Source organism: Notothenia coriiceps, unplaced genomic scaffold (assembly GCF_000735185.1).
Source record: "Notothenia coriiceps isolate Sejong01 unplaced genomic scaffold, NC01 NC01_scaffold00009998, whole genome shotgun sequence".
Lineage (NCBI taxonomy): Eukaryota > Metazoa > Chordata > Actinopteri > Perciformes > Nototheniidae > Notothenia > Notothenia coriiceps.
The window spans coordinates 294,447-307,436 of record NW_011342699.1 but is presented as its reverse complement, the minus strand read 5'-3'; the positions used below and the strand labels follow the sequence as shown (position 1 = coordinate 307,436).

General features: G+C 40.9%; 2 protein-coding genes across 2 annotated transcripts in view; both read left to right on the top strand.

The window, feature by feature from the left end:
* The window catches only part of LOC104945763 (semaphorin-6A-like), an 88,971-nt gene extending 88,918 nt beyond the window's left edge, over nt 1-53 (top strand). Inside the window, exon 18 of the mRNA XM_010771481.1 lies at nt 40-53. Coding sequence (XP_010769783.1) covers nt 40-53 — 14 coding nt within the window. The remainder of the gene's footprint in view (nt 1-39) is intronic.
* Nucleotides 54-5,822: 5,769 nt separating this feature from the next.
* LOC104945762 (protein FAM83D-like) lies at nt 5,823-11,101 on the top strand. Its single transcript, XM_010771480.1, has 2 exons — nt 5,823-5,848; nt 9,419-11,101. Exons 1-2 carry the CDS (start codon nt 5,823-5,825, stop codon nt 10,254-10,256), a joined length of 864 nt encoding a protein of 287 aa, XP_010769782.1. The 3' UTR covers nt 10,257-11,101.
* The last annotated feature ends 1,889 nt before the right edge of the window (nt 11,102-12,990 follow it).

The following is a 12,990-nucleotide window of genomic DNA, read 5'->3' as shown; positions in this document are numbered from 1 at the left end:
GTTGTGTAATTGAGATTTATGGCTTTCTACTGCTTCCAGCTGACGAGGTGTAGAGATTGTGGATCACTTTCTCTATAGGGGACAAATTGCCTCACACCGTGAACGTAAAACCCCCCCGCAGAAACGTACGCAAACACACCTAGGCGCTACATACATATGCAGCAGAATCTCACCAGATTCTTCCCTCATTAAGACATACAGGCACACACACGCATACGCACACCCTGTTGGATGGATTTATTATCCATGGGTCGTAATGTCCCACAGGAGATGTAATATCCAGACCATTACACTGTGAAAAGGAAAATGGCAATGTATTTATTTCCTGAGAAGATGGCCCGGGCCCCGGCTCTGTCATGCCTTGCGACACAGTGACATGACATTGAACGCCCTTTTCTCCTGTTTTAACAACCGGCCTATTGCTGTAACGCCTCAAGGACGGCTCGCTGGATAAATGAGACAAAGAGAACAAGAGAGTAGGAGAGGAGATGAGAAGTAAAACACACATCAGAGAGGGAAATTAAAAAAGGTCACTGCAGTGTTACTCATCCATGTTTTTTCTTTTAATAAAACACATAGAACTTTTACTGATCCCAATTAAACATGCAACATTTACCTGCTACACTTAAGTCAATGATATTAAATGTAGCGCTGGCATTTGTCCTAAGGTAATAATAATGGTGATATATTCACATTTTCTAGACATACTTTACTTAAAGAAAGACAGCAAAGTAACAGAGCAGCTAGCTAAGACTAAAATCCTTTTCTCAATATCATTTCTATAAAAACCTGAGCAGCAGTTTGTCTTTTCAGGATAAAAACTAGTTTGTTCCTCATTATTTGCATGTCAAAGTGCCAAGCATCCGATTTTCGACAATATATTTACCCAGTGATCTTTAACAAAGCAAGAAGGTCAATCAACATTACTTACAGCTTGCTGAATGTGTTTTCAGAATGTTGCCAAAAGATTCTCACAGCGCCTCTGAATTAGAAATAAAAACATTTTTCTCTGTTACAATAAAAAAAGATTTTGGAGCAGATCGAGTAGTAAAACATGTGTACAGTAACATTGCTATGTAAAAGGTTTACTTTCAATGAGGAGTAGAAGATTACAAATAATAGAAGGAACAATATTCAATTAACATAGCCAGCATTTTATTAAACAACACAACAACTCCTCACCCACCCCAATGTCTATCAACTATTTCAACCTACACAAAGGACAGTGTTGTTGCCACTTAAATGTAATGTTCATACACACCTGAGAGGCACAGAGCGGAACTAGCCTAAAACATACCGTATCTCAAAATGACGTTGTCTCAACACAGTGTCGGCTGTCTGCAGACTGAATAGAGGCAAGGTATCAGCTGGAAGCAGGAAGGCAGCAGTGGGTAGATCCAAGCACAATGGTGGCAGAGACTTCAGACAGCATGCGTACAGCCAGCATCACAACCTGCTGTCGCTCCCCCTGTTGCCTTTACCTGAGCAGGAGTAATATTTCTCAAGACTCACAAGAAAATGTGAGGAATGATTTACTCTAAGAATCAAACTAAGTAAAAGCTAAAGCTGTCTTTAAATGATACAAAATAATGTTCTTATTATTAGGGGGGGATGTGGGCATTCCAAGCTCAGGTAACTGCAACAGGGCTTCACATTTCAAAACAATGCTTCCTGCTGTTTTTTTCTGTATGATCATTATTATTATGATTTTTACAAGACACTTTTGCAGCTTGTTTCACTATTTATCAGTTCTATTTCAATTTCAGCTCAACGTTCTTTATGTCTTTTTCTTTTCTATTTTTACAGCTCTAATGACATTTGTTTGATTTTCTTGTGTTGGTTTCTTGTGAGCAGTTCTTGATATTTTGCATGGCTTCAAATGAGACTGTGTGCTTTTTTTTTGCTGCTATTTATACATTTGCCTTTTTCCTGGCTTTGATTGCTTTGATGGTATTAAGCACAGTTTTGCCTTCATGCAGCTTAATGCTTTTTCAGCATGGCAATTTGAGCACCACAGTCAACAGTATTCATATCCCGCTCCACCCATCCTGCCTTCTCTTCCTTCCTGTCGCCCTCAGTTATATTGGCTTCAGGTGTCAACTGTACTGTAAAAACTTAGCAAACTGCGTATGTGAAAGTTAAACTGGAATCAATATATGAGAAATTATCTTGGAGTCGGAAACTAAGTAAACAACTAATTTTCTCCGCATTTCAATGTAACCGAGATAGAGTCATGCAGCATATTTTACAGAAGGAATATGGGATAGACATTTAACCATACCATCAATCTCTGAGAATTAATTAAAAAAAAAAAAAAACGTTTAAGCTTGACTGAAAATGTATTGGCTCAGAGTCGTTTGCAAGCTTGTTTGTGATTTAAAAAGAAATTACAATTACTCCAAACTTTTTCATTTACAGATGAGACATTGTGGAATCTTATCTGCTAATGAATATGACAGTGCTGCCAATATGTATTAGCTCGGCACCACCAGAGTAATTATAAATGCTGCAAAGTGATGAGCATTCACACACTGATGATATTTAGCACCCAGCACCATCATTATCCCAAATTCCAGTGGGACCATCGCAGTTGCCAGGTGGCCGCTTGTGTTTCACAGTACATTTGAGCTTGGTGTCTGGTTGTCTGTCTGTGTGCTTGTCTGTCCCTCATCTGTCCCTGTTATATTTTCCTGCACCCCTGTCACCCTACCAAAAACCTCCCCCCTTTGCTCATATCCTGCTCCCCTGAATCCCCAGCCCTGCTACTGTCCATCTGCTGCCATTGTGATCAGTCTCCCTTCCACAGGACCTCTCATCTGACTGGGGTGGCATGTTCCAAGGCTATACCTTACCTAGTGCAAATTCATTCCTGAAACCAATGTATGGAGCCTCCTCCCCCAACAGCCCTCCCCCCTGCCTCTATCTGTCTCTTTTCTTCCTCCATCTCTGCACCTCCTCCTCCTCCACCATCTCTCCCCATGTTGTCTGTCTCTTCTCCAACTGGAGTCATATCTCTTCCCCTGTCTGCAGGAAAGAATCCTTGCCCTGCTCCCCACTCTAGCTCTCCCTCCTCTTTCTACCTCTCTTTCACTGTCAGGCTCAACACCCCCCCCCCCCCTCCCTATATCCAACTTCCCCCAAGCCGACCTGTAGCCACCGCTGTGTTGCTCCAATTTATGGGTTCATTACAGCAGCTATCCAGGGTAGGAGGAGAGGGGTGAGGTGGAAGAAAAGAGGGATGGAGAGAGACAACAGGGGGAGAGAGACATTGGGAAATGAGGGAGGGGTGAGGGCGATAGAGTAAAGGGACACACACACATGATAAAGATGTATTAAACATAACAGGACAATAATGTAGCAGTGAAGGTTATAAGGGATCGAGCACAGAGATAGGAGAGAGGAAAACTGAAAGGCAGAATCCAAGAAGCGAGATGGAAGAACGGGGAATAAGAGACGAAATAAGATGTAGTGAGATATTGAAGGTGAACCCAGTGAACAACGGTGTTTCTCTCAATCCCTCTCAATCATGTGTTGTCAGACTAGGCCACAATTCTATCCCTGAACAGTCTATGTTCTTGATTTTATGTTTATCCAGCTACGTTGATTAATCTCAGGTGGAACAATGTCTGGTGCAAACCTGTCTCATAAAGATAATGTAAACAAATGCAAACAAATGTTGATACTTTCGCAAAATGTTACCTGCCATGGTATTTTATTTGTGCTCATAACAATAAAATCATGGTTAATCTTTATTTTAGGTTTTTTTTGAGGCTATCAAAGTATTTGGTTAAGGTTAGGGAAAGATGTGTTGTGGTTGATTATTGAAAAGTTGGTAGTGACTTGATGCATGAGACAGGATGTGTTCACTTTATTAAAATGAAACCAAAACCACAATCTTTGCCTGATTTAAACCAAAGTGCTTTTGTTGTTCAGGACTCAGGATCTTGAACACCAGTCTGTGGTGTCAAGGCACTGCATTTTGTACGCCTATCATACACCCCGAACAACCCAGAGCTACTTGTGTTATTTTTACGTTACACTTCCTGAACTAGGAAAAACATTGCGTGTCAGCAGAGTGCAGGTAACCATTAAGTGTTTCACCACGGTCTAATTGGGAAGCCAATTCAGTATTACTGATTGTATGCTGAGATGGTTTTGTTTTCTAATACTTTTTATGATTTACAGGAGGTGCAGTCACAAGTGTCAATTGAGTGAAGACAATTCAGTGATTACATCTCGATAGACAGAAACATAATTTTTTAATTGAAATCTTAGAAAAAATAATATTTCTTCCAACCTCATGTTTCCAAAACAGGGCATTTTGATGATATCTCTCTGCCATTTGACAAAAAATATTGGTATTTTATTGAGAGAGATTATTTCCCTTCTTGGATTTCACAATTATACCGACTGTCTGACAGCTGCTTTGCAAGGGTTATTTTCAGCTCTCTGACACCTGTGTGCTAAAGTGAGGCTGGTATGATAGAGGGGGGGAATGACCCTGCTCACAGGGATGCAGTGCTGTTTTTTTAATGCCAAAAAGCCATGATAATCTCATCATTCATTTCAGCTCACTTTATGGAAGACAATTGAAGGGAAATGTCACCATTATTATAAGGGATGCCATGTCAGTCTCGAATGTTACTTTTAGTTATAGGGGGAAACTGTCAAATACGTCCAATACTACCAGAGAAATTGCTTTTTTCTAACAGTCAAATTCTGGACAGTGATGAACAGCATGAATGTAATACACACAATACATTTGCAAATAAAGTTAAGCCTGTACTGTGGAAAAACCCGAAATAGTAAACTTGTGTATTTTGTAAGGGTTTGTCTAACCACTGATTTACCCCATTTTGGCTCTGCAAACTAAACCAAAACAAGCAACTAGTGCCAGCGGGATCAGAATCAATGTGGTAGTAGCCTATTCTCTTGTGGTCAGTGTAAAACCATCACATATTACCTTACATCTTTATTTAATCCACCATTATTTAAAAAAGAAAAAGCCAGAAGAAGGATTTCTTAGTGGTATGCTTATGGAGACTTCTCTCCTTTGAAATCTTCATTCTTGGAAGAGAACCGACAAGATTACAGTAGATGCTTTATTTTAACATGAACTCTGCTCACTGTCAGACGCTGCACATGGCTTTTTCAAGAGCCTATAAGAGCAAGGTTGTGGGTAATTTAATGATAGTAGTTTCATATGTCCTTGCACAAAAAAAATAGGATTTAGAGTAATCCTATAATAAAGGATGACAGGATTTAGGTTAAAGTTGTTGAGGTGGTCTTATAAGACTGGAGTAATACATTTTAGAAAATGGAAAAAAAAAGCTAAGTAATCCTAGAAATCATATTCCTGTCATTATAACACCTTCATTAGTGTCTTAACAGCAGGATTTGTTTCTTACTGGCCAAAGATTGCGATAGGCCTTTGTGAGGCAGATGAATTTTTCGCAGCTCTTTGTGAATCATAATAGAAACAGTGGACTGGATGTTTTCCCGGTGTTACGCACTTCCCTGAATGACGTCAAGCTTTATGCCATAATTTCCTGCACTGATTAGTTTATTGTTCTCTCAGGCTGCTATTGTTTTCTCTACACATATTCTGCTTACTTTTCCATTTGAATGTTCTGTTATTCTTTTTAGTAAGACTTCTTGCCATTGCTGGTTTAAACAAAAAGCTTTTCTTTCTCTTTTTTTCGCCGTATGAGACTGAATCTTATATCACAGCAGCTCTTCCTTTTGTGCTTTTGAAGCTTGTCCAGCCCACATTCAGCTGTCATTATTCAGCTTTGAACTGAATTGAAATGGTCACGTTCATAATGTCCATGAGTCAGCCGCTCATCAAGTAGAGACAAGCCGAGTCTTTGTTCTCTGGAGGGACTACGTTTGTTACTAAAACATTTATGAATGATTATCTATGCTGGCATTTATAACTGGATGAATTACAAAACAAAGTCACCCATAGAAGTCAGAAACTTGCAACACATTTTCAGCCGCCGTAGCATGACAAAAGTCATGTTAACTAGAGGTAACACTATAGAAAAAGAAAGAAAAAAACACAATTTTCCCTCTACTACCACCATTGTTTTAATTATAATGTATCATTTTTTCACACTACCAACTAATGCTGCCAGGGAGCCGCTGTCTTCAATATGTCTACATGTGATAGCAGTGAAATACAGGGATAATTGGATTAATTGTTTTAGCTGTGTTAATCATGCTGGGCAGCGCTTTTTATCAAGTCTATCATCCATTAATACAAACAGTGCTGATGTCGATTTGAGTCATCTAACAGCTGATGATGAATGTTCCCAGGGACGTGTAGTTCAGGTTGATTTCCATCGAGTATTAAATACTACAGTTTGTATGCGCGGAGGTGGATAGTTTAGTACATCTGTGTTAATACCTGAGGTGTAGAATTATATAATTACGGCTTTAATTATATCTTTACTGGCTCATCAGTATGCTGTTCACTGATTCTTGATTGTTTGATGAATGCGTTAAGATTGAATAACACCATTAATGGAAGTGCCTCTCGAGCGTAAACAAATACAAGACTTAATGGGATAATATCCTAACCGGGGATTAAATATAATTTAATGAATTGCTGTCATCATCTAAACAGCAATGTCCTTTTTAAAAGATGACAACAACCAAGTCCCTGAACACATACAGGAAGTTTCCTAAGCTCTCACTGCTGTAGAGTAAAAGTAAAAACTTAGGCCACGTTTACACGGAGACGAAAACAAAAACGAACGTTAGTCGATATCAAAAAAGTCTTCCGTCCACACGGAATCGGCTCAAGAAACGTGTCCGTCCACACGAGACCGCTGGAGACGCTGTAGTACATATATCCCGGGCCTGTAAGTGGCGCTGTACTTCCGCCACAAAATGCACCAAAAGCAGCGAAGAAGACCCCCCGAGCATGGTTGCCCTTTGTTTATTCTCCGCGGTGGATTTAGCAACATGTAGTTCATGTAGTTCTCCATGTCCACTTGTTGCTGATGGTTGTGGTAGAGGAGCTGTAGATTTTGCACTAACATCTGTAGAATGGTCAGTAGCGTCTGGAGCACGAAAGCAACCCTGTGATCCACCATTGTTGTTGGCGAAACACATCAGCAATGACGCGGGTGACGCGGGGGTGAGCAGCAGAGATGGGGAGAGGCGCGGCTATGGTGTCATCGTTATCAGGAAATGATCGTATAGGACAGGGGTATTCAACTAAAATTCAACGAGGTCCAGTTTGAGAAAATCTCCCCATGCAAAGGTCCGGAACATCAAAATGTCTAACTTGCTTCATGAATTAGTGTGATATATATTGAAGTAGCCTGTAGCTTTATCAACGTCTGCATGTAATCAACAACTGACTGCCAATCAAATAAAGAAAGTACAATTCAAAAACAACAATATTTATTGTCAATTAACATTAAACTCTACAGATATACAGTAAAATGTGGATATGTGTAATGTTCCTCTTGGGCTGCATTTAAAAATAAATTAGAGAAAATAAATAAAATAGCTTTTGAAAATGTGTGCATCTTAAAAGTGCTTAATTTTAGATAAATAAAATAAAGTGTAGCAGCAGCTTGAGTTTCCCTTTTTCTTTGTTAACCGTTTCACATCATGACTTAACTGTTTCAGACGATTATAGAACAATATCAGTCTTTACACATCATAACAATTGAACAGTTTTAAAGTTTCTCTTTCTTTCCCTCTTATATTGCAGTCCCTCACTCACTTTTTTTTAATTCAGTGCGAGAATTGAGCTCGAGCTTGTCCTGCCAGTTTAGATCTGGGCTGAAATTGTGCCAGGGCCATTCTCATACACACATGCAGACTCATTGGTTAGCCTCGGTTAGCCTGCCCTGGGTGGAACAATATTTAGTTTTAATTTTGATCCTGGTCGAATGATCATATTGGGCTCTGAGACTACTTATTTTTTGTGACCTCAGTTCTGACTTGAGAGGGAACGTTTGGTCAAACACTTTGTGTTTTGCCTCATAGTGGCGCTTTGGCACTTTTAATGAGTGCCACGGTCTCTGAACAAATGNACACGAGACCGCTAGAGAAGCTGTAGTACATATGCCGGGCCTGTAAGTGGCGCTGTACTTCCGCCACAAAATACACCAAAAGCAGCGAAGAAGACCCCCGAGCATGGTTGCCATGGTTGCCCTTCTGTTTATTCTCCGTGGTGGATTTAGCAACATGTAGTTCATGTAGTTCTCCATGTCCACTTGTTGCTGATGGTTGTGGTAGAGGAGCTGTAGATTGTGCACTAACATCTGTAGCATGGTCAGTAGCTACTGACAGTAGCTAGTGACCATGCTACAGCAGTGAGCAGCAGAGGTGGGGAGAGGCGGGGCTATGGCTTCATCGTTATCAGGAAATGATCATATAGGACGTACACACGGAGCCGTTTGGCTCCCCAGAGCGTTCTGTCCGCAGATCTATCCACCTTGGGACCCGTTATCGTTTGAGGGGTCCGTTTCCGCGGTTCCGTTACGGCCTCGTGTGAACGAAGGGGCTATACCAAAGAGAAAAGTAGCAGATACAACCCGTTTTGTTCCCGTGTAAACAGCGTCTCAATGGAGATGGACATTTTTCACTGTTTATGAAATGACAGAATAATTTTAGATAATGAAAATATAAGAGTTAGTTTCAGCCCTCATTCATATGGCTTCATAAAAGTGATCGTAACACATTACGAAGCATTCTATATTGACTTATTAAGGATCAACATACTTGCAGGCCACTCATTGACCCTGCCTTCCTTATGATTACTGTGAATTATAATCCCCATAGTTGGGATACTTCATATATAATACAAGCTGGTTATAAGACACCTAAAGTAAAGTGAAAACTAACACCAGCTATTATGATAATTGACCTTATAAGTGACGATAAAAGCTTTGTAATGTGTTATGATAACTGCTGTATTGCATTATGAATATTTAAAGGTGGTTGAACTATAATTATACACGGCTATAAGCAGAGTAACACAGGGTTCCTGCAGCTGCTCAAAACAAGTCTTTAAACAAAGGGCATTAGATTTAGTACAAAGATGTCTTCAATCAATATTCGGTTCGAGAGAGATTACAATTTTGTATTTATGTATTTCGTTTAGTTTTTGTTTGAAATATTTATAATTAATAATAATAATTGTAAAAATAAACTCTTATCTAAAAGCCTTGAATTAGCATTATGCAAATCCAAAGATTGGATAAATCTCGTAAACAATTTATTCCAAATGTTATTTAAAAAAGTAAATATAACTTATTAGCTATAAAGGAAGCCTTTTTAAAATGCATTATAAGTATGTTTATATGAGCCTACTGGAAAGTTTAACCAATTTTTGGTTGATTATTTTGTGTACTTCTGTAATGCATACATGTTTTTAAATCCCGCTCTTGTGCAGGTACAACTGGACCGACGGCAAACTGAACAGCAGCAACTTGATCGAGCTCTCTGGCCAGGTCACAGAGAAATTTGACGAGGAGTTTCGGATCCTGTACGCTCAGTCTCAACCTGTGAACACTCGAGGACCTCCGAGTGTCCGGAACAGCGGCATCTTCGAGCAGCTCCTCATCAAAAACCTGGGGGCCTGCTCCCCTCACCTGGCCAGAGAGAGGCCTCTTGAGTCAGCGCGTCTCACCAGCACACCGAGCCGCAGAGCCTTAAATCTCTCTGTCCAGCCCCCGTGTGAAGCCTCGACTCCAGATAACCACAAAAGCAACCCGGTGTCCAACACCTCCACTTTAGATGAGGACTGGACGGAGGGGGCGCACACGCAGCAGGAGATCCTGGCAGGAAGCACGACTCGGCGTTTATCCGCAGATCAGCTGACAGAGAAAGAGCCAGCGAGCTCCATCACCTGCCACGCCTCCACTCAGACCGGCCTGTCGGTGACGGACAGCGACACGCAGACTGACCAACAGATCACGCCTCAAACCCAGGCTGCCTCTCCGTCCTCTCCCAGCCCGAGCTCAGCAGCAGACGGCTCCTTAAAGCACTGCTTCAACCAGCTGAAGGAGGAGCGCCAGCACCAGTACTCCAACATCCGCTGCAAGCTGGAGCACATGGTGACCGCCCTGTCCCAGAGGCGCGAGCTGGCGGACGTCACCAACATGACTCAGGGGCCTGGAGCTCACAGCCAGCAGAGGGAACACAAAGACAGCGAGCAGGAACCAAACCCCAGAATGCTTGGTGAAAGTGCGGGCATGGGCACGTGGCCAAGAGCCAGATGTGTGCTCTAGTTTGTCCTCTGGGATTTCTCAGAAGAAGGGTGGCGGGGGAAGAGCGGTGCCAAGGTTTCTGGAGGATCCTCTGTTTTAAATAAACGGTTCTGGTTTATGCAGTAGGTTATTTTCTTCTTTTTGTAGGTTTTTTTAAAGGACTTTATTGTCACGGAGGCGTGTGGCTCAGTGGATAGTGCCTTGGTGTTGGGATCAGGGTGGCACAGGTTCAAACCCCACTGCAGTCAGCATGTCGTTGTGTCCCTGAGACACTTCACCCCAAATTGCTCCTGTGGGGATTGTCCACAGTATTGAGTATGTAAGTCGCTTTGGATAAAAGTGTCTAACATGTGATGTCAAATGCACTGCTGCAGTGTAGATATGCAAGCAAAGGCTTCTCTAACAATAGAACATGAATATATAGAAGACAAAAAACAAATCCAAATAAAATAGTGCAAGAGAATATTGCAAGACTAGTTTGCAAGTAATGCAGGAGAAGTTAACTAAATGCAACTAAAATAGAATAAGATAAAAATAGAATGTAAAATGAATGCTATAGTCTGCTTTGCTCACTTTTGTCCTTTTCATTTTGTGTCCTTTCCACGTCTAAAGCTTTACTTGTGTAACGCAGAACTGTAACCAAAGACACAGTGCAATAATACTCTTTTTAAAACATCTCAGTTTAATTACAAATCATTCACACAGCACAGGCGATTAACACTGGATAATATCTGCTGTAGTTTGAGTGAAGAGTGCTGTTTTGGTTGTTTAATCACAGTTGGCTGCTGTTTCTGCTTCTGAACAACATTCCTGGGGGCTGCTGGCTCTCGCTGCGCTTTGCTAATAAACAAAGTAGAGTTTTGCTAGATGAGTGTTTATTGTCTTTTCTAACATTTCCTACTCATCCACCAGTTTAAGCTGCAATTAAATCATTTTGAGGACTATCTCACAGCGAAATGTGTTTAGAAGTTGGAGCACAGTGACAGAGCACCTGTGCTTTATGCACTGCAGTGCCTTCATGCAATTAGCTGAGAGAAGACATCTGTGATACTGGCACCTCTGCTGATGATTCAGCCAATCACTGTTCCTGTCCAGGGTGGGTTTGGAGAAGGGTCTCCATCACAGATTACAAACAAGAGATTAGGATGGATGATTGCTAAGTAAATGCTTCTTTACACACAATGGATTTTAAAACCACTGATTACTGTTATATTAGGTGCTTTTATTGTTTTACATTCAACACAGATTCTTGTCAATAGAGTGGCGAAGTCACGCCCATATACTTCCGGTCCGAGAGGTGAAGTCCCTCCCCTTCCGGTGGGTCTCATGGGACCTTATTTCGGAAAAAGTTTTTATTGAAGTCAATGGGGAGAGAAAGATTATCTTTTGATCCCGTTTGAATTGTGCCACGAATTACACACTCTAGGGCTGCACAATTAATTGAAACCGCAATATGGAAGTGCCAGCGTTGCTAGGAGACAGAATATCTGAAAATATTATATTATCATATTTTACTATATTCTGATTACGTGTTAAAGGTAAGTTAGGTGAGAATGGAGAAACCAGCTAAATTGCGCTAGAATTTGAAATTACACAACCGAAAAAAATCTGCCCCTTCCTTCAGACTTCCTTACAGAGCCCCTCCTCCAACACACACGAACGCGCACATGACCAATGAGGGCACGAGATAAGTTTGTGCACAGATGGAAGGCTGACAGGCAGGTAGGCCATCCAGTTATTTTAGCTGGGCCGGCTCAGATGATTGGTCGTGCTTTTTACAACACCACGGCTTCCACTGATGAAATTATTTTTGTATATATTTATTGTCAAAGCATTTAATGTATTCATTGCTATCTGAGCATTCCATGGAATATAATAAAAGGTGTTTCTGAAGCGAATTACCTACCCCAACTTTAAGTTCAGAAAACACAAGAGAAATCAACTATCAATAATGTTTCAAAAATGATAATTAACTCTAATATAGCTATTGCAATATCAGTTAAAATAAACACAATCAGTTATTTTTTCCAAATTGTGCAGCACTATTATCAATGTATATATTTGGAGTGTGTGATTTTAGATGGCTACATAGCTATTTTTAATGAAGCAAGTGATTTGGAGAGCATGCAAAGCTGTATATTATTAATAATCTACTTGAGGTGATTCTGTTTCCTGGTTCTCCAGGTGCACCATGTGCCACTAAGCCTGGCACAAGCTGTGTTTACGTCTTCATATCTCACTCTCAGCACAAAGGTCCTACTGTAGATGGTGAAAACACGTTGTCGCTCTGGTGGGACGTGTGCTCTGAATGACTCGAGTTATAAATGTATTACTCACTCCGAGCTTTATTGTGACTAATGTTTAACTGTATCGAGGAGACTAAGGTGTAACTTATATCAAGATGTACAGGTAGCTTTATTAGCAGAGCAGATGTGTGGTTCCAGTATGTGACGCAGAGCAGGGATCCAAAGGTGAATGAAAGATGGTGGTTGAAGTTGGTCGACTGTAAAACGTGATCCTTTGATTATCTTATTCTTCGAGATGAAAAGTTACTTATTAGTAAATGTATTTTTGCAGTCTAGTAGTTTTAAACTAAGGCTATCACACTTTTACCCACATTTCAAAGTATCACAGATAATGATTTGGGGTGTCTTGCCCATGGACACAACGACATGCTGACTGCAGTGGGGTTTGAACCTGTGCTCCCCTGATCCGAACACCAACGCACTAATCCACTGCACCACAGCCTCCCAAT